At 44.2% G+C, this 23790-nt stretch overlaps 2 protein-coding genes across 3 annotated transcripts in view; both read right to left on the bottom strand.

Moving 5' to 3' along the window:
• Erich1 (glutamate-rich 1) overlaps window positions 1–23790 on the bottom strand; it is a gene marked incomplete at its 5' end in the record, with an annotated part of 52793804 nt that overhangs the window by 52629033 nt on the left and 140981 nt on the right.
• Window positions 1–23790, bottom strand: part of Klhl2 (kelch-like family member 2) — a 112276-nt gene that overhangs the window by 22004 nt on the left and 66482 nt on the right. For all 3 annotated transcript variants that reach the window (NM_001419565.1, XM_087587807.1, XM_087587806.1), the window contains 2 exon segments: window positions 1840–1949; window positions 17985–18147. In NM_001419565.1, coding sequence (NP_001406494.1) covers window positions 1840–1949; window positions 17985–18147 — 273 coding nt within the window.

Genomic DNA, 23790 nt, shown 5'->3' with positions numbered 1-23790 from the left:
TCATTTTTACAGGGATCCTACAACTAAACCAGGCTGAATTCCCTCCTCTCACCCCAAAACAAAACGCTCCTACAGTGCCCCATGCAGAGCTCTGTAATCCCACAGTCACTCCACTGGTTTCCCCACTCATCTATGACTAAGGAGTCTACTTGGTCAGTCTCAAATCCAGGGTCCTGAGGCAGTGACTCATCTGTTACATCAGCAGGAGTGTCACCCTTCTGTATGCTGCTAAGACTGTACATGTCACAGCTCTGCACATTTTTTCACATTGTAAATCACACAGAGAAATGTTTCTCTTTATCCTCACGTGAGAAGGATGCCCCGAGAAATAAAACCAAAGCCTCTACAACTTTAAATGTGAATTACATGTACCATTTCTGATCTTCTAGTCATTGTTATTGTTTTGGTTTTGTTGTTCTTGTTGTTTTGAGACAGGGTTTCCCAAACGCCAGGTGGCCTTGCGGTTATTAGACCAGGCTGGCTTTGAACCCACAGAGATCCTCCTGCCTCTGCCTCCCAAATCCTGGGAATAGAGTTGTATACCATCCTCTGCAAGCTTTTGTCTCCCAATTCACACAAGCTACAAACTGTCCAAAGAAAACAGTTGAGAGAAGCTTGTGTTTCCAACCATATGAAAGGTTTAGGAATGTGGCATCAGAGAAAGCAAGTGCATGGAAGGGAGAGAGGGAGGGAGGGAGAGAGGGAGGGAGGAAGCAATAAAGGGAGCAGGCAGGCTGACTGCAGGGTTCACATATACGTTTCAAAAAGCAACTTAAAAGGATAACATTCAACAGTGTTCAATCTAGTACTGAAACTTTAATGCAGTAACAAAGTTCTCTTAAGAGACTAGAGAAATGGCTCTGTAGTTAGGAGAACTTTCTGTCACAGAGAATCTGAGACTTATTCCTAGTACCCAACTTGGGTGCACAACCGCCTATAACTACAGCTCCAGGGGATCCAACACACACACACACACACACACACACACACACACACACACACACACACACACACACACAGAGAGCATTCACTCACATAGACACACATACACATAAGTAAAAATAATTTAAAAAATTTAAAGAAAGGGCTTTCAACTCACAAGACAGCAAAACTAATTAGTTTTTGTCATTTGTGCTTATGTCAAATACTTATAGGCATCTAGCTGTAGAAAGAATCCATTCTTCCAAAGGTACGGGGTTCAAATCCTTTGATGTGTGTGTCTAAGCTTTTCCTGTGGAGGCCAAGTACATTTCTATTAGGGCCCCAAGGATTCTATTCACACAGGAGCACAAATTACAAAAAAAAAAAAAAAAAAAAAAAAAGAAATAAAGGAAACTTGGGTGGGAAAACCTATCAGTCATGTCTTTGCAAGCATCAGACTGGAGTAGGTACTTAGAACCCAGGTCAAAATAATTAGACATGGTGGTACATCATTGTAATCTCAGCAGAGGAAGTACCCTGGCCAGCCAGCCTACTGGAGAATTCCAGGCTAGTGAGACACTAACTCAATGTGGACAACACCATGTCCTCTGTTCTATACACATTTCCTGACACACACACACACACACACACACACACACACACACACACACAAAGAAAAATAAAGACAGGAAACTACCCAGTACCACAGAAGGAAGTGGAGGGAAGAGGATGAGGAAGAGGAAGAAGAAGAGGAGAAGGAGGAAGAGGAGGAGAAGGAGAAGGAGGAAGAAAAAGAGGAGGAGGAGGAGGGGAGAGGAGGAGAAGAAGGAAGAAAAAGAGGAAGAGGAGGGGAGGAGAAGGGAGAGGAGAAGGGGGAGGAGGAAAAGAGGCAAAGGGCAGAGAAAAGGTATCACTTGCCTTCTCCTCTGAGGAAATGGTGAGTTTATCACTTGAGATTAAGCTGCACACTTGCTCAATGCCGAGGTTGAGAAACTCTTCACTAAGTACGACATCTGCAAAATGTTGTTCTGTTGGAAAGCCAGAGAGAGAAGTCATCAATCATCCATCATCACACAAGCCAACAGGAACCATCTCTCAATTAACCCAAGAGGAAGGACACCGACGGCATCTCTTCTAGACAAGAACCAATACCAAGGCTGCCTTCATGGACACTCACTGGACAGAACTGTATTAGGGCTTAACCCGGTGCACATTAAACAGCTATGTTGTAGCACGGCGCATTCTGTGTTTAAATCTATAAGACCTCTGGTCACACAAAGCACATGGTAGTGTAAATCCACATCCTTGAATGTAGGATTCAAAACATTAGAACATTACAACGGGAGAAAACTGAAAACTAAACAAAAAGCCTTAAATACTGCTCAATATGAACACATGGACAACACTTTAAAAATTAGTTCATAACAATGAAACAAAACCAAAGCTGTACAATAAGTCTAAATTCTATATATGTAATTTATTTGGGAACAAAATGATTAATTTTATACCTCAGGTCCTTCCCAGGAAACTGGGGAAATTGGTAACTCTTAAATCACTCAAATCCTCTCCTTGATTGCACTTATTTCTGAGGGAGTCAGGGAGCAACACAATGACATGACTTTATTAACATAATGATTTAAAAGCTTATAAAGAATGTATCCAGTTCAGAAGAGTTTTATCTGCAAGCCCAGCTCCTGCTCACAAAGTGTGAGCTGGAAATGGAAGACTGTGTGTGGTCTGGTGTTTGCACTTAGGTACACCAAGTTTTAATCTCAGCCCTACCATGTGCTGGTTTTTGGAGTGATTATATAATACCCTAAACCATGGCTTCCACATCTGTAGAGGCTCAGAAAGATACCAAAAATAATAATGTTACAAATGGTATGGATGGGTATGAATATACTCTTGGTTAATAAACCATGAGGAACTATGTGGGGCGGAGGCTGAGAACTCTAATGGGCCCTGTTAGCCCTGTGACCTCCAAACGTAAAACATGTGCTAAAACGTCTACCCTATCTCCTTGGCCTTCACAACTGCCTACTCCAACAGGATGTCTGAAAGACTTTTCTATCATAGGAAACAAAAGGTTCCTTTCAATACTTATTTCAAGATACCGGAAAGAAAATTATTAGCTTCCTCTTTAGAATATTTAAAAAATAAAATGTGCACTTTCACAAACCTCCTGAATACCTTTTCACTTTATAAAAGGCTCCGCACCAAGGACTTCAAATATAATGAGCAACTCTTGGGATAATTACAAAATGATTGGATTTACAAAAACCAACAGAGTTCTTTTCAAAGTCAGTGTCTGGGTTAGGTAAGCAAGACATCACACTGAAATAAACATGAAAATGAAGACTGAATTTCTTGTGTAAATGGAAAACAAAAAATAAAAAACAAAAACCCATGGGCCCAAAAATCCTTCCACATAAATGGACTCTGACAAAGAAGCCATGTGATTCAGTGGAGGAAGGGTGAACTTTTCCCAGAAAGATGCTAAGACAAAAGTGGCCATCCACACACGAAAAATAATCTTGATAAAGAGTTATATTTTTCACAAAAATTAACCCAAAGTGGATCAGCCTTAGAAGCACAAAATGTCAGGAGAAAACCTAGTAGGGCCAGCCCTGTGATGACTTCCCTCACACAGCTCAGGAAGCAGACGGATGAAAGAAACAATTAGTACACTGGACTTCATTAACAAATAAATCTGTGACCCTAAACAACTGTGTTATGAAATAGAGTTAAGTCATAACTTTTAATAGAAAATGCTATAAAACATTTATCTTGCAAAAGACTATTATGTAAAACACAGAACTCTTAAAATTCAACAAGAAGAAAATAGCCCCATTTTTCAAATGGGCAAGAGATCTGAATAGATACTTCCTCAAAAATTACATAAAGGTGGAAAACAAGCACACCAAAGATACCTATCATCTTGTCCCATCCTGAGCGAACATCTGTTAGAACAACTGAAATTCAGGCCACATAGAGGGGCTACATAGAGAGGCCTGGTCTCCAAACAGAAACCCAAAAACACTGACAACATCAAAACAGGGTGACAGAAACTCCTGTTACTTTGCCTTCAAAAAGGGAAAAGGAAAAACAAAAAACCAAACCCTTGGGACGCCAGGTAAAAGCCTTGGCCACTGAAGTCTGAGGACAGATGTTGGTCTCTAGAACCCACGTCTGTGATAACAGAACACCCAAGGAAAGATGAGAGGTGGGGACAGGGGAATCACCCAAAGGCTCCGGGCCAGATAGCTGGAATAGGCATCCAGCAGAAACAAAACACCGTGCCACAAATACAAGGTAGAAGGAAAAACGGACTCCCCAGATTGTCCTCTGAACCCCATATGTACCATGGCAGAGTGTGCCCCAGTAGTAATATAATAATACTCAAACCCCACGCACGGTGACGTACAGCAGCTGAGTTAACCTCCACTGTGGATATGAACCACGTTTTCAATATTTATTATTCACCTGTTGATGGGTACCCAAGCTGATTCCATCCCTGGCTATCATGAAAAGCGCAGCATTGAGAACAGATGAGCTCTGGTAAGGTATCCTTTGAGGATATGCCTAGGAGTGGTAGAGTGGGTCAGGTGGTCAGCAGTGGTAGATCTATTTTTAGCTTCGTGAGAAGCTTCTATACGTATATGCACAGTGGCTGTTAGTATATACACCCACTAACAGTGAATGAGGTTCCTTTTTCCCTACATCTTTGTATTTAGCCATAAAGAAAATGAAATTATTACATGCTTTCAAATGCAATAACTCAGGATCAGAAAGATCCTCTCTCATATCCAGACCCTTGCTTCCATTTTACACACACACACACACACACACACACACACACACACACACACACACACACACACCAAAAAACTACAAGGGGCCAGGAGATGGGGGAAAGAGGCAGAGAGGGAGAGTAATTAAGCACATGAGATAAATTGGAAGGGATGGGTGTCCTGCAGGTAGGATACAGCAGGGTTTGGGAAAGAAATGGGCAAAGGTGCCGGTATTGGGAGGAGTCAGGAGAAGCTGAGACCATGAGAATGACAAAGGAATGGGCTACTTTGTACACTAATTAAAAATTCCAAACTAAAAAAAAAAAAAACAGATTTACAGCAGTTATAAAAAGTGTGTCACACAAAACGGAGTCATTTCTATCATACTTGACCAAAATAAAACCAAGGTGGCTCAGGGAAAAACCACTCAAGCTACAATGTCTTCTCCAAATCGAGCCCACAGACCTACAAATCGAGCCTACAAGACCCAGACTGATCCTAACTCTTACCTACACCCCATGGCGGCCTACAAGTTAGAACAGTCAGGACAGGACAGATCTTGCAAGATGCTGCTCTCCGGCCAAACAACTTACATAATGTCTGCTTTCCTAGTAAAACCCCAACCAGGGAAGAGAGAGAAAGGGGGCAGGGGTCAGACAGACAGACAGACAGAGAGAAACGGGGGGGAGGGGGGGAGGAAGGGGAGGGGGAGAGGGAGAGAGAGAGAGAGAGAGATAGAGAGAGAGAGCGCTTAGACATGAGTTCAATCCCCAGAAGCTGTGGGGGAATGGAAAATCAGGGGCAGTGAGGGCTGTGATTCTCAGTTCTAGAGAAATGGAGACAAGAAAATATCCAGGGCTCCTGAAGAATAACAGATGAGGATCCACACACATGCACGCTCGCGCGCGCGCGCGCGCACGCGCGCACACACACACACACACACACACACGCGCGCGCGCGCGCGCGCGCGCGCGCGCGCGCGGTGATAGCATAGAAAGATCCTGTTCCTTCCATTAGCTTTAGGACTGCTGGCGAACCTTTTCCTATTTGAGAAGGACAAAGAGTCCAGCAGTCTGTTACTTTGATTCAGTTTTAAGTTTGTGGAAGAAACAGCAAAAAAGGCTACAGACATACTTGTAGAGGTGAAAAACTGCTATGGCCAGGGGAAGAATTTTATGTTAGTTTCTTGTGAGTCTAGTCGCTGCTGTCTATTTTTCTATTTGAATTTCCAAGTTGCTGCATATAAATATTTTTAAATGTGTATGCCCACTTGCCATATTTTCCATGAAGTGAATTTGTTCTCACATGCATGTGTGCACACAGTAGTACTTGAGAGTTCACTGCCCACAAGCTGTCCTCTGATCCCACATTCCTGCTGTAACATGTCTCCACCCCATGAGATAGATAAATAAATATATATGTGTGTGTATGTATATATACACACACATTATATATATTCATTCCTCATCTCTGCTTCATGAGCAGGAAAAAAAGGACTCTCTCAGAAACAATCTATGTGAATAAAAAGAACAAAAACAACACCTCACCAACTGTGTAAATTAGAAGTTAGAGCATGAGTAAACTCCATCCCAAACCAGGCCGGGATCTAAATTCATGGTACGCTCTTCACTAGTGTAGCAAGGCAGTCAAGAGCACACAGAAGCCAGTCAGCTATTACAGACGGACTGACAGGAACATCCCAGGCAGCACTGAAGCAGGACTTACCAAGCACTAAGGAAGTAAGAAGCTGGGTGTGCCAGTGCATACCCATCATCCCAGCTGTTGGGAAATACAGACAAGAGGAGTATGAGTCCAAGGTCAACCTTGGCAACCACAGCAAGTTTGAGGCCAGCCTGGGCTGCTAAAGGCCCTGTCTCAAAAACAAGTTAGTCTAAAGGAAAAAGGAAGAGGAAACAGTCAATTTTAAAGTATCCAATTGCAGATACACACGTGCTTTAAAATTACTTCTAATCCCCACAGGCGTCACACCATGTTAGCCTCTCTTTGGAACACAGGCAGTCCGCATGCACCACCAAAACCATGCGGTGCTAGTGGCAGCTAAGCCTGCTTTTTCAGAGCCTGCCTTTCTTCCGCTCAGATTTCTGGCATGTCTTGCTGCATTCACTTAGTGGCAACTGCACTGACTGGCTCACGTGGCACCTTTCCCAGGACCCCCATTCAGACAGGTGACACCAAGTGACTGGTTGAGACCCTGGAAAGCATGCCTGGAGATATCTGGACAATGTTATTGATCATATTATTTACTGAGGGTTGTGAGCACAACTTGGTTCTACACACTGACCTACAAACCAGTTTATGTGAGAGCTCATATGAGCTGACTGGACCACACAGAGCAGTGTGGCCCCTGCATATCCAAGGGCCGCCATCCCTGACCCAGTCCACAGTGGCTTTCTGCTTAGCCAGCTATGTGCTTGTGACTAGTCTCCTCCCTTCCTCTTTTTCCTCCTCCCTCCATCATCAACTTTCGCTGTTTTATTTTTTGAGAGACTGTCTCAACTGTGACTGTCTCAGTTCATCGTCCAGGTTGGCCTCGAAATCAAAGGAACCACTGGTCTCAGCCTCCTGGGTGCTGGGGCCTGCACTAGCCACGAGGCCTGCACTAGCCAGGGCCTGCCGCTGCCTCCTCTGTTCGTTTACAACCCTCCTATAGTAAATTAAAGAGAAACACTGTTTGGTGAAGAACAAGCTCTTGGCGTGACCTTCTGCTGAGCACTGCTGGAAACTGGAAATAAAAGAGCACATCACTGACTGCTTGCAGTGGAACGTCTCTTTGCTCTGTGTCTGTTTGAGACAGGGTCTCACCTCAGACTCTCTATGCAGCCGAGGATGACCTTGATCTCCAGGCCCTCTTTTTTCTACATCCCTCTATATTCTGGGATTACACGCTTTACCACAACCCTGACAAACGATGTCATATTCCTAATTAATGGCTGGTGTAAAACACGTCTGAATTGTGTACCCATCCAAGCAGGATTTGCTAGTGTCACAGTGGGTGAGCCTCCAAGTCTAGGCTGAGTGGACAGCTCCACTTGTGCCAGGTGTGTGATAAGCACATTCGGTCCTGACACTGAGAAGGCAGGAGGAGGATGGTGAGTTTGATGCCATGACTCCATCTTGAGAACCTATCTAAAAAATAATAATAAAACAAAACAAATCAGTGTCCCATCATGGGTAAAGTAAGAGCCATTAACAGGGATCATTGCATACTGGGTGTATACAACCACATACACGGTCATGTGAACCTGTAAGCCACATTACCCAATGCATGTGTGGGCCCCAAGATACCTGTAGGAGTGTCCAACCTTTTAACATTGCTACATGATGTTGCCATCTACAAAGTTCACATAGGAGTAAAATTTTTAACAAATCCTACATGCACACACACACAATCTCATAATGTTTTCAGTACGTTTGCCATGTTTGAGCTGGGACACAGTCATAGTTGTCCCTAGGTGCACACGGCCTGTGGACAGGTAGGACACATCTTGGGGTAAAGAAAAGCCTGTCTGTGTCACAGCTCCTATGCATAATCTCTTTGAAAGTGAAGCAAGAGGCTAGAGAGATAGCTTAGCAGTTAAGAGCTTGCTGTACATTTGTAAGAACAGCACATAAGGGCCTATGACCCACATAACAAGCCACACAGACTATGAATGCCTAACCCCAGGTCCAGGGAGAGGGAGGGAGACAGGTGGATTGCTGGGGTTAGCTAGCTTCCAGCCCAGCCATGACAATCTAAGCTGCAGGTGCGGGACAGAGTCTTCAAAGGCGCGGGTGGAAAGCAAGAGAGGAGAACACAAAGCCTTCTTCTGTCTCCACACATGTACATATGCACTCTATCCACACCCACTCCCACATACGTGGGCACACACACTCACACACACACATCCACAAATAAATAAATAAAATTTAAATGTAGGGGCCAGCGGGTAGCTCTGTGGGTAAAGGCGTTTTTACACAAATCTGAATGCCTGCTTCTAACTGCCAGAAGCCACATAAAAGTGAAGGGGAGAAACTATTCCAGAGTCATCCTCTGACCTCTGCATTTATACCATGGCACACATGCACCCACACCTACAGACATCACACATACGGAAAAACAATAAACGAAACATTTTAAATAAAGCCAATCTTACCATTTCTTGGGACAAAAGTTTGATTTCATTCTTGTTAAAGAAAAACAAGGGATATCAAAGGGCAAAGGGGAGTGCATAAGCTGTTGTGGAAACATGCAACATGCAAACATCTCTAATGCATGGGAACTGCTTGCCTTCTCAGTTTTGACTGAAATGAGCCACACTTAACGTTTACGTGAAACTCTCACCATAGGGCAACTACTTCCCAGATATATATCTATACTTACACAGGCACATAGATATAATGAATCCAATATCTAACAATAGCAACTTCTCAATGCCATTATATAAAAACACATCTGGATAGAAACCATAGGAAGACAGGAAGGTCTGTCTGTTATTTTACATAATCCAAATGATTTATGTCTGGTGCTTAGCTCAGGACATGAAGGGCTCTCATATGACTACTACTAATAAAATAAAATGATATAGCTGAACTTCTCCAGCCTCAATCCACAAAACCATGGAGCCCACAGTGTCTTACAAACCTCCACGGTGAACCTGTGTGAGTGTGTATGTTGGGAGCGTATGACTGTGTGTGTGTGTTCCCGTGTGTGAATGTGTGTGATGAGTATGCATGTGTGTGTGTGCATCACACTGAAGGTTAGAGGGCACATGGACAGCTCCACAGAGAGCAGCTCTCAAATCTCCTCCCACACACATACTTGGCCACTTGGGAAATGACATACTACAAGTTACCCACTACCATTCTGTGCAGTGACACAGCTCTGACCTCAAATCTGGAGACTGGAACTTGTAAGGAGCATTGATTTTAAAAATTATTTAAAAATTCACCAGTAAGCACTGTTTAAAATACAGTGTAGCCATGCAATGGTCTAGTCTCTACATGTTAAAAGGGAGGCTTATAACATAAAGACAGCTTTAGGAAAGACAACTAAAGAAAAGACTATAAGGCTTAGCTCCCTATATATAACATACTAGCTACACAATGTTACACGTGTCATACATGCTAGTCACATACAGAAGGGAGACATATGTATATGGTAATATGTATAAGTTATAAAAGTAATAAAATCTTGGGAGTAGCAAAAAATAGTAAGTGCAAAGCACGTATGCAATGAGTCTGTATCTAGAACAACTTAACATATAACACGATTAAAAAACAAGGGTTAATAGATATAGTTCCAAAGGCCATACACAAACACCCAAAAAAATTACAAAAAGACATCAGTGTAACTCATCAGCAGAGAAATGGAAACCACACCACAGACAGCTAGCTATTCAAAAGCCCATGCTCCCTTCAGGTCTTAATGGTTCCATTGATGTCAAGTCTAAATTAGTTAACTCTTCTTCTCTCTGTGTGTGTATGTGCGTCTGTCTGTCTGTCTGTCTCTGTCTCTCTGTCTCTCTCTCTGTGTGTGTGTGTGTGTGTGTGTGTGTGTGTGTGTGTGTGATGTGTGCCACTGAGCACACAACTTTATGGCCAATTCTCTCTACAGTGTAAAATGTATCCCAGGGATCAACTCAGGTTGTCAAGTTTGCCCAGCAAATGCTTTATCTGGTGGGTCACTTCTGCTCCTCCCAACTTACTATTAATTGTGATGAAATGTACCACTTGATCTTCTAAGGTACAGGTCAGCAATGTCACAAGCTTACACTGACGTAAAACAAAAAACAAACAAACAAACAAAAACCCCGCAGGGGGAGTTGATGCAGATGCCATGGAGGGTGCTGCTTACTGGCTTGTTAAACAGGCTTGCTTGACCTGCTTCTTACAGCACCCAGGACCATCAGCCCAGAGGTGGTACAACCCACAGTGAGCTGGGCCTCCCCAATCAGTTACTAATGAAGAAAATGACCTACAGGCTTACCTACAGCCTGATCTGATGGAGGCATTTTTTTCAGTTGAGGCTCCCTCCTCTTCAATGACATAAAAACTAGCCCTGGCTGACCTAAAAAACTCTCAGTGTAGACCAGGATGGCTTCAAAGATTCACCTGCTGCTTCTTCCAAAATGTTGGGATTCAAAGTGTGTACTACCATACTGGGCCAAACATATTTATATTTATGTGCACGTGTGTGAATATGCTCAAATTGTGCTGCTGAGGCCGGAAGAGGCAGTCACATACCCTGGAGCTAGACACACAAACAACTGTGAGCTGAGCCACAGGGGTGGGTGTTAGGAATTGAACTCTGGTCCTTTGGAAGGGCACAGCAAGCATTCTTAACTGCTGAGTCACTTCTACAACCCCAACCTTTAAGTCTTGGTACTTTATGTTACTGCCCCTTATAGCACCGACATTACTTCTGCGTGCCATGTGCAACAGAGCAAGATTAATGCATCTCATGAACCTCTTCACAAGTTCACAAAGGGCGCTGCATTCTCCCAAATGTTCTTTCCTTCCTCAAGGACTCCTAAGTTTTGGGATCTCCTTGTACAATAGGCTGGAAGTCTTCATTGCTACAATGGCTACAAATTTAGGCCTCAAATAATAGCCTTTCCTGGAACATGAAACTTGGATTTTACAATTAATACAGTTTCTGTCTAAACTTGTTCTTAAAAGCTCATGTGATAAGTTTTGGCTTCTAACTATGCTATTGAGAGGGCAATAGACCGTGAGGGTGCTAATATTATAAATGGATTATTTGTATTAGTGCAAAGCACCCTTAGGAAGCAGGGTTTAGCGGAAGGAAGGAGGTCATGGGAGGGGGTTGGCTGTTTTGCTGACATGTATGTCTGCGTACATGTGGGCCTGGTGCCCAGGAAAGGCAGAAGAGGAAGGTACAGATGGATGTAAACCACCATGTGCCTTCTGGAAATTAAATATGGGTTCTCTGGAAGAACGGTGTTCTCAACACTGAGACATCTCTCCAGCCCCAGTCCTGAGGCCCCTTCCTCTTTGCCTCTCAGCTTTTGTGCAGAAGAGAGAGAGCAGCTTCCCTTTCCCATACCTTTCCAACATGTCCTACCCAACCACACATGTGCCCAGTGGCTGTGGCCCTCTGAGCCCAAACAAAGCCTTCCCTTAAAGCACTCAAGTATTGCCAGAGCAATGAAGAAGTGATTTAACGCAGTGGCTATGATCTGATGTGGGCAGAACAGAACGGGATACCCACTTAACCCATCTGTAGATATGAGTAGATCACTGACTCTTACTGAACACACTATCACTGAGGGCCAAACATGGCCGGATGAACGTGACTAACACAGTTCAGTATCTGTCACTAAGGGAAGGCATTCTTCATATTTCTCACTAGGGAAGAGGAAAGGCTGGCAGCCATCGCACAACAGCAATGATTGTGCACACTCAAAGCCGCCAGCAGAAACACAGGGCAAAGAGCAATGGATCGTTTCAGGGTGTGAGCTCCCTTCTACTCATACGATCTTGCTTCAGTCAAACACTACTTGTTTTAGTGCTGAAGAGAAAGCTCAGTGGTTAAGGACACTTGCTGCCCTTCCAGGGGACCCAAGTTTGGCTCCCAGAACCCACTTCAGGTGGCTCCCAACTGTCTATAATTCCAGATCCTGGAGATCCCAAACCTCTGCCCTCCTGGCCTCTTGAGGCACCTGTGATCAGTGCACACACCCACATGCACACATGCACCTACATATAATTTTAAGCAATAATAAATTATTTCTTAAAGTATTATGTTTTCTTAAAGCTCTGGATTTTTTTTGTTGTTGTTGTTTGGTTTTTGTTTTTTTGGCCCTCATTCTTAACTCTATTACCAACATAGGCTTTCACCCCATCACATCAGATCCTTTCACTCACATATTATCTAATCACTTACAACACAGCTTTACTAGAACATTAGTAGTTACTCTGCCTGGAGTAGTTTACCACTGGCCACTGAATAAAGCCTATGAGCATTTAATAATGAGGTTGCCCTCCCCTGAGTCATTAACATAGTGGCCATAGAGAATACTTTCCAACCAAATGGATTATGCCATTGGTATACAACACATATCAGATATATATACTGCACTATATATTACACAACAGGCATATGCAATCTTCTTGAGTGTATGCCTGTGGAAGAGCTTGCCCTTATTAAAGCAGTCGAAATTTCCTCGTGTCTCTCCAGCAAAGGACACGAGCTTATTGATGAGTGGAAGAAAGGCAGTCGAGACACGGCAAGCATGTGAGCATTTGCCAGCACCTGGGTCTAGAAGCAGCCCAGTCTGTTAGGCAGAGCATTCTGGGGAAAGTAAGTACCTACTTCCTCTTCCTGCTCCTACTTCCTAAAATGACGGCAGGGCTGCCACAGTTCCTACACATGGTGACACCGAGTCTCTGATACTCAACCTCTAGGGGGAAAAACGAACCCTCGCACATTTCCTGCCACCAGTTACTTCACAGACACAGAGGGCTGAAAACAGCTAACTCACTCACCCCTGCTAGCAAAACTGCCAGCAAGCAGGGCTCGAGTGTGGTTTAGCGAGACGTAAGCGAGGGCCACAATGGGTGCAAGGATGCGGAAAATGACTAATGCTGAAGAAACTCCATGCAGAGTGGAATGAACGTGGTTAAGAAGTGCAGGCCGGGGGTTGGGGATTTGGCTCAGTGGTAGAGCGCTTACCTAGGAAGCGCAAGGTCCTGGGTTCGGTCCCCAGCCCCGGGGGAAAAAAAAAAAAAAAAAAAAAAAAGAAGTGCAGGCTGAGTGCTTGTGTTTTCCAGAGGATAAATGAACACTGCACAGACCCTCGAATGATCAGCCTCAGTACGCACGTGACACACTCAAGCCGGGCGCCATTACTTAAATCGCCTACTCAGCACGGTGTTTCTTCTGAGAGAGCGGCATTTGAATCCTAGTCTATTCTGGCAAGACATTTACACCAAGCAAGGCCTGCTTGCCTAATTATGGGAGGGTCGACACAAAAACTTAAGTTAAACTTTTGCAGAATAAAATCTTGTAGAACTGCTTTTGGTCGGGTATGGGGGGGTGCATACTTGAAATTCCAGCCTTTGGGAAACTGAGGCAGGAGAAGAGGTCCAAGTTTGAGGCCCATCCTCATCTACTTTTGTCTTGAAGAAGGAAAACAGAAAGGCAATGGGCGAACCACTTTTATAGAGAGAAAGGCGTACTCCACATGCAAGTTACCTTCCGAGCGCTCTAAGCAGGAGCAAAAGCCATGGAACCTAGAGCTCATGGACCGCCCACAGCAGCTCGGGCTGACTCTGAAAGAAATGGTCAGTGAGTGTAGTCTGCGCACTCACGAGTCTTACAGGAGAAATGGAATCGGAGACGACAGACTTCTGCAGAAATATGAGTGCATGAGAGGAGAACGATGGTCAGCAAGGCCTGCAATGAGCTGAAATTGCAGTCTGAGGAAGCAAGGCAGTCCACGCAGGAAAGACGGTACTGCAGGAACTAAGAAGAGGCCCTCACTTGCGCCAAGAGCACACTCAACGACAAAGTGTGGAAGAAAAAGATCGCACAGGAGCACAGACAAGGCTGCCTAGAGGCCCGAGGGAAGATGGGCAGCGGAGAGAATGCCAACTCTAAGGCCGCAGCCGCCATTCCCGGGTCGGTGAACACTCAGCTTTGCACTGTTGTCTCTGTGCTCCTCAGTCCCGGGGCCAGTGCTCACCCTTCTCCTTCTGACAGGGTGAAGAGCCAAGGCTGGTGACAAGACAGAGCAGTGGTCAAGAGGCTGAATGACTTCCCAATGAGCTGGAGAGTGGCCTCACCGACCTCTGCCTGTGACACCATGCAGAGCAGTACCACACTAAGACAGAGGAAAGCACATAAAACACTGAGACATCTCAGACAATAGGTGTTGACGGCCTAGTGGAGGGAAGCACTGGGAGGCAGTGACGCAATGGCCCAGGGCTGAGGAGGACACAGACAACACCGCGAGGCTGAGTGTTCACCAACCCGGGAATGGGCTGCGGCCCTAGACCTGCAATGACACTTTCAGGTTCCCCAAGGTCAGTTACAATAGAGCCAAGTACTTTCCCGTCTTCAGAGTGGTCAGTCAGGTGAGGTAGAGATGCCATGAGGACTCCAAGACTTTTCTCCTCTTGTTTTTGTGTGAAATCATGAAAATCAACTACTGGAATGAAGACTTTAAAAAGTTCATATTTCAATTTATCATTAAGATCCAATTTCCAAAGTATCTTCTTCACTAAAATTATTAAAATGCGTCTAAGCGGATGAGCTGCAGTGAGTTGGGAAATGTCTAAAATACACACATCACCTAAAACCCACGAGAAGACTGTCCCAGCCAGCACAATCCTAGGAAGTCAGTAGTGGAGGTCATGGTTAATTCCTCACTCAAAAATTTGATTTTATCATCAATCCTTAGCAATTATATCAATTAGTGTATTTTACCGTGACTTTATTTATTTATCTAATGGGGGTGCCGTAGCACACATATGGACACCAGAGGACAGTCTGGGGAAGTCGGTTCTCTACTTCTCCCACACGGAGCTTACATCCCATCAGCCATGATGGTAAGTGCCCTACCCACTGAGCCACCTTACCACTTACTCCATTCTCTTCCTCGTCTTTTGAGACAGGATCTGAGGAGCTAAGGCTGACCTTGAACTCCCATGTAGTTAAGGATACACTGTGATAACTATTTTAAACCAGCATGACTTTCGTGCGTACACCTCTCTACAGAGTTTGCAAAGAAGGTTACATCTGAAAGACCCTCTACCAGTTGAGAGCTCTTCCAATTGGATTATAAGCACAGTTCTATTTTTTTATTTTTTTGGTATATTTCTATCTTTTCATAGTAAAAGATGTTTCAAAATATCACCCATAAACCTAAGAAACTCAAGCAAATGTAAAATTCAGAAGCAAACATAAAAGCAATATAATCTTTAAGACGAGACTCTAAATTAAAATATAGCATGCTAAAAATGAAGAATCCATGTTTCTGTGTACTTTTACAGAAAATGTCAGTTACTTTTTCTTCTCAAAAATAAAAAATCATGAAGGACTCTACACAGTAAAGACACAGATTTTCAACTTTGAGAAATTTTTTACCGATCCTGTAGTGTTCCAAAAGAAATCCACGGCTTTCAATGAGAGAAAGGCGTAGTAGAATGCACGAGTCTCCCGAGAGCGCGGCTAAGTGGTGCGCTGGTCTTCACCCTCCGAGCCGGCACACGCGCCAGTGTGGCCTGTCTCCACTCTACTCTTTATCTTTTGCATTCATCTTGCTCTGCTCCCCTTCCAGCACCTCCTCCGCATTAAGAACCAACATTTATCAAGCGCAGTGTCAACAAGAAGCAACTCAGGGGAGACAAGCTAAATAATGATCGCTTTATACACTTAAAAAAAAAAGCCTACCCCAGCAGTCCTAATGTAAATCACTTAAAACATACAGGCGGCCTCTAGCTGATGGAGACTGCATTGCTAAGGAGTACTTTCTATTTGGCTGGAGAACAACACTATTGACACAAGGAACACATCGGTGAATTTAAAGCAGCACACTACAGCCATCAGTCTGTTAGGGACCGTCCTCCATTTACTTAAGCATGGGCTTTACAAGCACATCTCCAAATCAGCTTCCTGGAACCCTGACTTTATAACAAGCAGCTAGGCCAGCAGGCGGCCCCCAAAGAAACCCATATATCTCCATCAGGCCTGTTTTGGAGAGTGGGTAGAGCAGGGTATGGTGGCTCTCTGAAATCCTAGGACTCAGGGCTGGGGCTCAGAAGCTCAAAGGCCAGTCTGGGCTACATTAAATTAAAGGGGGTGGGGTGTCGGTAAGGCAGTGGTGACCAAGCACTTATGCAAAATTTACACCTGCAACCTCAGCTGCTGAGGGAGCTGAGGCAGAAGCACCCTAAGCAGGAGACCGCAGGTTTGAGCTTCATAGGCAACTCAGTGAGACTCTGTCTCAGTAAACGTGAAAATAAAGGGTTCTGGGTTCAATTCCTACTGATGGGAGAAAAAGAGGGGGCGGAGCTGGAGAGGAGGATCAGAGGCCAGAAGCACTTGCTGTTCTTCCGGGACTCGGGTTCGATTCCTGACACTCACACTGCAACTCACAGCCAATTCTCACCCCAGTTCCAGGGCACCTGTTGTTTCCTACCGACCTTCACTGGCACTGCACACACGTATACACAGATGTATGTGCAGGCAAGGCACCACACATCAAAAAATAAAATAAATGAAAGGTGCCTGTCACCTCGGAGTGGTGCCCAGTACTCATAAGGCCAGCACTCTGGAAGCAGGAGAATGACTGCAGTTTGAGGGCAGACCCAGTCTCAAACAATGAGTCTGCAGAAGCTATGGGAGTGCCGCCTATCTAGCAGAGTGAATTACAGTTTCTATCAGCTGCGTTTCTGGAAAGATGGTTTAAAACAGTATGACGCTTCCTGATGAACGTTACACATGCATTTTTAAATGTTTATAAAGTCAAGAATACAAGCTCCCTCTATAACCCTTAGCTCCATCCAAAGGCCAGACACCAATCTCTCCTCTGTCCATGCGGATGGTTGGTCCGAGCAGACCACACAGCAGCCACATGTGTCCCTCTGCTGACACCAAAGGCAGTCCTGGCCCCCACATATACAAACAGGAGGCCATACTGGGTCCCACCTTTCCGCTCTATCTGCACACAAGAAGATTTCATCACTTTAAAGATGAAACTGTTTACATGGATACAGTGGAAAAGGTATAAAACCTTACAAAGGCAAAATAATTGAATCGTGCATGCACACAGTCTTTCGTATGCCTATGCACTCAAACGAACACCTAGGGATCCAATATTTATATAAGGAAGCTATCTTATCATTCAGCCCCAATAACTTGTATTTTGTTTTATTTTTTGAGACTAGGTCTCATGTATGTCAAGCTGGCCTCAAACTATACACACAAGATGGCCTTAAGCTCATGAGGGCTGGGGCCCTCCCCAGCCTCCCAATTGTTGGGGTTACAGATGTCCATTCCCAGTCCCAGTTTATGTGATGCTAGAGAATTAAACCCAGGCAAGCAAGCACTCTCCCGCCTATGTCCCCAGCCCTCTAGTTGCTTCTAAATTCAGAATTTCAAGACTATCTTTCAACTTTGCGGTTCTATCATTCTGAAATTTCAAACATAACTTTAAAACGTGCAGACCCAGAAGCCTGACGTGACTTTCCCCAGTCCACTACAGAACCACACGGATCTCAGACCCCGTTAGGATCTGTTACACTTGCCTGCATATGTGTTGGCTTTATTCAGGAGGTCTGTGCATGCATGCATATCGGCAAAAGCCCGGATTCCTAAGCAGTTGACAGGGTGAAGCTGGGATTCTAAGAATTCACAGCATGTCTTCTTCACATCCTGTAACTGTAGCAGGCCAGCTGCTGGGAGGAGGACCTGCAACACACAAGTGAGACACTTAGGCGTCGGCGGGCCGCTACCCTCCCCTGCCAGCCCTATATGCCCTGGGTCCAGCCACAGATGACTGCTAGCACCTGCAGCCGTACATTCTACGCAAACGAAGGAAATGAATTATTGCGAAAATGGTGACGATTCTCCGATTCTCCAGAATTTCCACAGAATCTTTCCCGGCTCTCCCCAGTCACATCAGACATCACACAGGATTCTCTGAATGGTCCACTGTATGAACATAAAGCGTTTGCTTGAATTTTTAAGCTTTTACTTGGTAGAGTGTGCAAGTGTGCTAAGTGTGAAGACCACGTGTGAACACATAGCCTCCATGTGTGTATAAAAGGACAGACTTGGTGTTTGTCACTTCTCTCGCCCACCTTGACGTGAAGTCCAGGGATTGAATTAAGGCAGCATGGCTTGCCAGGCAAGCACCTTTACGTGCTGACCCATCTCCCCAGCCCTCTTACATTTTTAAAACACAAACTGTTAGGATGCTAGGGGGTGCTGTGGTTCAACAAAATGCTTTGTTCCCTTAGGGTAAGGAGCCACGGACTTCCAGGATTGGCCAAGGGATGGGCCCCAAGATACATAACACAAGAAGACCTCATTTCATAGAAGGCTCAGAGTTCTACTGCCTGACTAATGTAGCACCCTGCTCTGCCTGGGAGACAGTGGAGGGGGATGGACACTTCAAATTCAACCTGAGTCTCAAGCTCCGACAGACAGTTTCTCTAGAACTCTCATATGTATGCTAAGAAGTAATACACGAAAGGTAACTGCCTAACAATGTTTAAATGTGTATTTGTGTTTAAGTAACTCCAAACAATTTAATGTTAATCACAAGTTAACTGTAATCGTTGTAATACGACTATATACATCATCATCACTTCCATGCCTTTCAAATAGGTCAAAAGTGCAAACATTTTTCTCTACAAACGAATTGGCATGTTACCGTTTTTAAACACTACATTTGAAAGTCAAAGATAAGGAAATAAAATTATTTAAAGTCATGAAGTTCCTGCTGTTCTTATGAAGGCCACCTCCCCTGTCCTCCAAGTCAACTACTAGAAGATTTTAGAAGAGACCACATTAGCAGAGAAACAACCTAAGTTCCTTCAGGGGTTTTAGGAAGGCATTGAGTTGCAGCTCAGTGAGAATGTGTGGGGGGAAACCAGTATTACTTTACTATGCATTACACTGCAGCCCCAGACAAAACAACTTATGATATCTCTGTGATCTTCCATGTCTAAGTAATAAGACGAATGTGGAGAAAAAAACGTGTTTCTTTGGGGGTTGGGGAGATCACAAGCTACCCTTACTTTCCCACATGAAGCATGGGCTTCACTCCGGGATGTGGGGCTGTGTGTGTGTGTGTTTGTGTGTACACTGATGCCATACACGCACAGCAGCAACTATCACCATTAAACACTGAGACGTTTAATCTTGACTGAGCCCCCGTCTATTAACTACCATTTTCTCTGAAAACACAGACAGGCATGTAAAGCTAACAGAGGAAAACCAACATGTGAATAACACACAGATGAGGTGATCACAGCCAAACTTGCAGTGTGCAGAGCGCAGTTTACTGCGTTAAGAGAACGACTCTCCATGGAAGGCTTTAATTGGTTGATCACGTTCACATTGAAAGGATATTCTATGCGTGGTACAATTGTGCTCTGAAGCAACATAAAATACCTTCCAAGACACTTAACAGCACAGCTCTTTAATTTAGCAAACATACGTAGTTTCGAAAGTGGTCTTCCGTGTAATATTCGTTCTTTGGAATTTATACAAATAAACCGTAACGATCACCCATCTAATCGGCTTTTCCCCAGCAATGACACAGTACTTTTCAGTAGGTTCCACCGTACTGATAACAGCAGACTGGAACGGGGTGAGAAGAAAGAAATCAGCTTACATACTAGCGGGGGCTCAGATCTGGGGAACTGACCTGAAGAGCAGTTTGTTTACTTCAACCAAAAGTGCCAAGGCGTATCATCTGCCTCAGCAACTGAGTCCACCAACTCACTAGCGTTCACAGGCTCCTCTATAGAAAAGGCCCACCTCAGCGTGACTGTGGGTAAAAGTGGAAGTCGGAGGTGGGGACCTGAATCACACAGAGACTGCTTAAATAGTGGCACCATCCTTCAGTGGGTCACCTTCCACGAAAAAAGTATACAAGTGGAGAGTGTCTACAATACAGTCTCAAGTGAAAACAAATCAGTAAACAGTGTATCTATTTTAACAGCCATTATACCCCCTCACATATATATGTAACTATCCAAGAAAGCAGTTAAGGCAGGCTTTAAAAATATTTTAAAGACTTTGCGCATGTGCCTATGCGTGTGTGTGCGCGCGCATGCACACAGTGGCCACACGAGGGTGCAGGCATTCTCCTTTATCTTTCTCAGCCTGTTATTTTGGGTCTGAGTCTCTTCCTAAATCTTAGGCTCTCACTTTCTTGGTTAGTCCAGAAGCTATCAAGTCTCAACACGCCGCTCTCTCTACCATCCTCCTTCGGGCCATGGTTACAGTCAGACACCAGATGTCTGCATGTTATGTGGGTACTGGAATCTGTCCCCCCATGTTCATGAACTCACAGAAAGCCTTTCACAACTGCTGAGCCCTCTCTCCAGCCCCATAATTGTCATCTATCTGCTTTACTGGTCTTAAAGTAATTCACTAAGACGTGCAGAGCCACTCCATTAGAAGGTCGAAAATCATTAAAATTATAGAAGTGTGCGTCTGCACGCGTGTTTGAAGGCATAGGTGGAGAGGTGCTTTTGAGAATAGACTACCTGGACCTTTTTTTTATGGATGTAACAATGAGTTCACTGTTTTTACAGGCTTGAAAAAACATATGTTGAACATGTGTGTCAACTGTATAAAACATTTATTACTATTTTTATCTTGCTAGTAAATCTTTACTTAGTTTTGTGATGTAACTTTACTATGGCCAAACTGAAAGAACCCATAATTATGTAATTAATTACATGCAATCCCAAAACAAACAAAAATTTTTATCTCAGCTTGTCAACATGACATCTGGTGACCACTAGTCACTCATATTTCAACAGTAAAGTAGCTATGGCCACATCAATGACCTACCTTTGAATCAATTAAACAGCTGGTTAAAACAAAACAGAATATAACATATCAAACAAACCACACCCCATTACCAGAACCACTCAGTTAGCAGAAAGCCTGGGGTTATGTACCTCAGGCTGTAATCAACCAAGCTTCCAATCTGCCTCACCAAGAATCCAAACTCAAGAGGTGTTAAAGAAAATGTCTAAGTCATATGGCCACGCCATGGGAAGCTGGGGATAGAACACAGTTAGCCACTTCTGGTTCACCAGTCCAACACTTTCACCCCGTCTAGGTACAGAATGGGGTTTTCATCATTTCTAAATACCCCACACTATCCTTTTCATCACAGTGCCAAACACGACCACTCAATAAAATCACTCTCAGAGTAGCTTCCATTTAATATAGTATCAGGACAGGCAGAGAGCTGGCAGTCAGTAACACCTCATTATCCTCATTATATAGAAGTTAATACAGAGCCTTGGAGAAGCTGTGTAACTCACCTAAGGCCATACATATGATATGGAGATAAGACAAGCCTGTTATGTGAGTAGTATTAACCAAAATGGGGTAACTATTTCAGATAACACATAGACATTCTGTGTTCATGGTTCACAGTGCAAATCAGACGCTGGAGAGATGGCTCAGTGGTTAAAAATGCTTCTAGAGGACTGGAATGCAGTCTCCAGCACGATGGTTCCAGGGATCCAACACTCTTCTGGCCTCTGTGGCCACCCACGTATGGAAATACGCACGCACGCACGCATGCACGCACACTCTTTAAAAATTAAAGCAATGTTGTGCACCAATGTGGCTTACTGAGTTGAAAAACTGGATACAAAGTTGGGAGGCCTAGGAAGTGGGGATGGATCTAGGAGTAGTTAGGAGCAATGCAGGAAATATAGTCAAGGTACACTGTATGAAATTCTCAGAGAATCAATAAAGTATAACATTAAAAAAAATAAAGGAACAGTAGTGTTTCTAAAGGTTGCCTTGTATTTATTTAAATTATATAAGCACTCTTACATAAGTCCATTTAAGCAAAGATTAAACCAGTGTAGAGAAAGGAATTAAAAATTTTATTAGGATTCATAACACCGGACAGGGCAGAATCCTGAAGACGGCAATGCAAAGGGCTGGACTTTGGAAAAGGCTGATTTCTGAGATCAAATTTACTGTCTCAGCTTTCAATATTCACTGCAATTTTACATGTCGGTGAAAGGATACGTGGGCTATCATAACACAGGGCTTATCTTCTTCTGTGTTGGGTAAACTGTACTATAGTTTCACGACAGGAAACCCAGAAATAAGAAAGGGGGTTTCTTTCTTTATCTTTTAAAGCAGGATCTTAATACACCATATCAGCCTCAAACTTGTCTTCCTTCTGTCCTTAGAGGTAGCATCCCAAGTGTGTGGCACCTTGACCACCTCAGAAGTCATTTTCAGATAAAAGTATCTAGTCATGGCCAAGCGTGGTACAAATACCTTTAATCCCAACACTCAGGAGACAGAGGCAGGCAGATCTCTGATTTCTAGGCCAGCCAGAGCTACATAGGGACACATTAGCTCTAAGAAAACTCACAATACTAAAGATCCAACAGATTTATGTTTATAAAATTCTGTTTTTAACTTTCTAGATGAGTGGATCTCAACCTTCCTAATGCTGCCGCCCTTACATACAACTCCAACCACGAAATTACTTTGTTGCTACTTCCTATCTGTAATTTTGCTACTGCTATGAATGGTAATGTAAGTATCTGATAAGCATGAGAGTTGATATTTGACCCTCAAAGAGGTTGTGACCCACAGGCTGAAAACCACTGTTCTAGATTAAAGAAGCAGTGGAGCAATGGGGGGCTGCTGCTGCTGCTGCTGCTGCTGCTGCTGCTGCTGCTGCTGCTGTCGTCCGTTGTTGTTGCTGTTTGGTGGGGAAGGAGGAGGAATCGAACGCAAATGGAAAACCTCATCCCCGCTAGAAATGCTCTACTGAGCTAGATCGCCAGCCCCAGTCGTATCTCGTAGGAGAGTGGAATGACACTGGAATGACACTGGTACAGTAACCTCCCAGACATCTCTCATGTCTCGTTTACCTAACAGAAATGTTCCATTTACTCCCGCTTCAGTGGTATTAGCCCTGAGACTGAGAAAAATAACCCAACATCATTGTAAGATCCCTGGTACATTCTGCAACATCAAAGAGAGCAACTGTGACTTCCTGCAGCTCTGAGAGACAGGACAGAGAGAGTGCCTACATCTCATGGGGTGTGTGTCTGGAGGAAGGCCACGCTCTCCAAGCCGAGACAACCCCCTTGGGTGTGTGAACCTCTGAGAGAAATGTAGAGTGAGTGAAGATTATCCCTTCCCTCTCCTTCTGCTCTACTCTTTCGGTACTGAGCCCCTCCACTTCAGCGCTGACACTGGCACCACCAGCTCAGTCCTTTACAGTCGCACTGGTACAGCGTGAACCGAATTATTCTTCAGTATTGGTCCCTGCATTGATTGGCTAACTCCCTAAAGAGTGTAAATTCTATGGTAGTAAGA

Source organism: Rattus norvegicus, chromosome 16 (assembly GCF_021556685.1).
Source record: "Rattus norvegicus strain SHRSP/BbbUtx chromosome 16, alternate assembly SHRSP_T2T, whole genome shotgun sequence".
NCBI classification, from domain to species: domain Eukaryota; kingdom Metazoa; phylum Chordata; class Mammalia; order Rodentia; family Muridae; genus Rattus; species Rattus norvegicus.
This window is presented reverse-complemented; position numbering and strand designations above follow the sequence as displayed.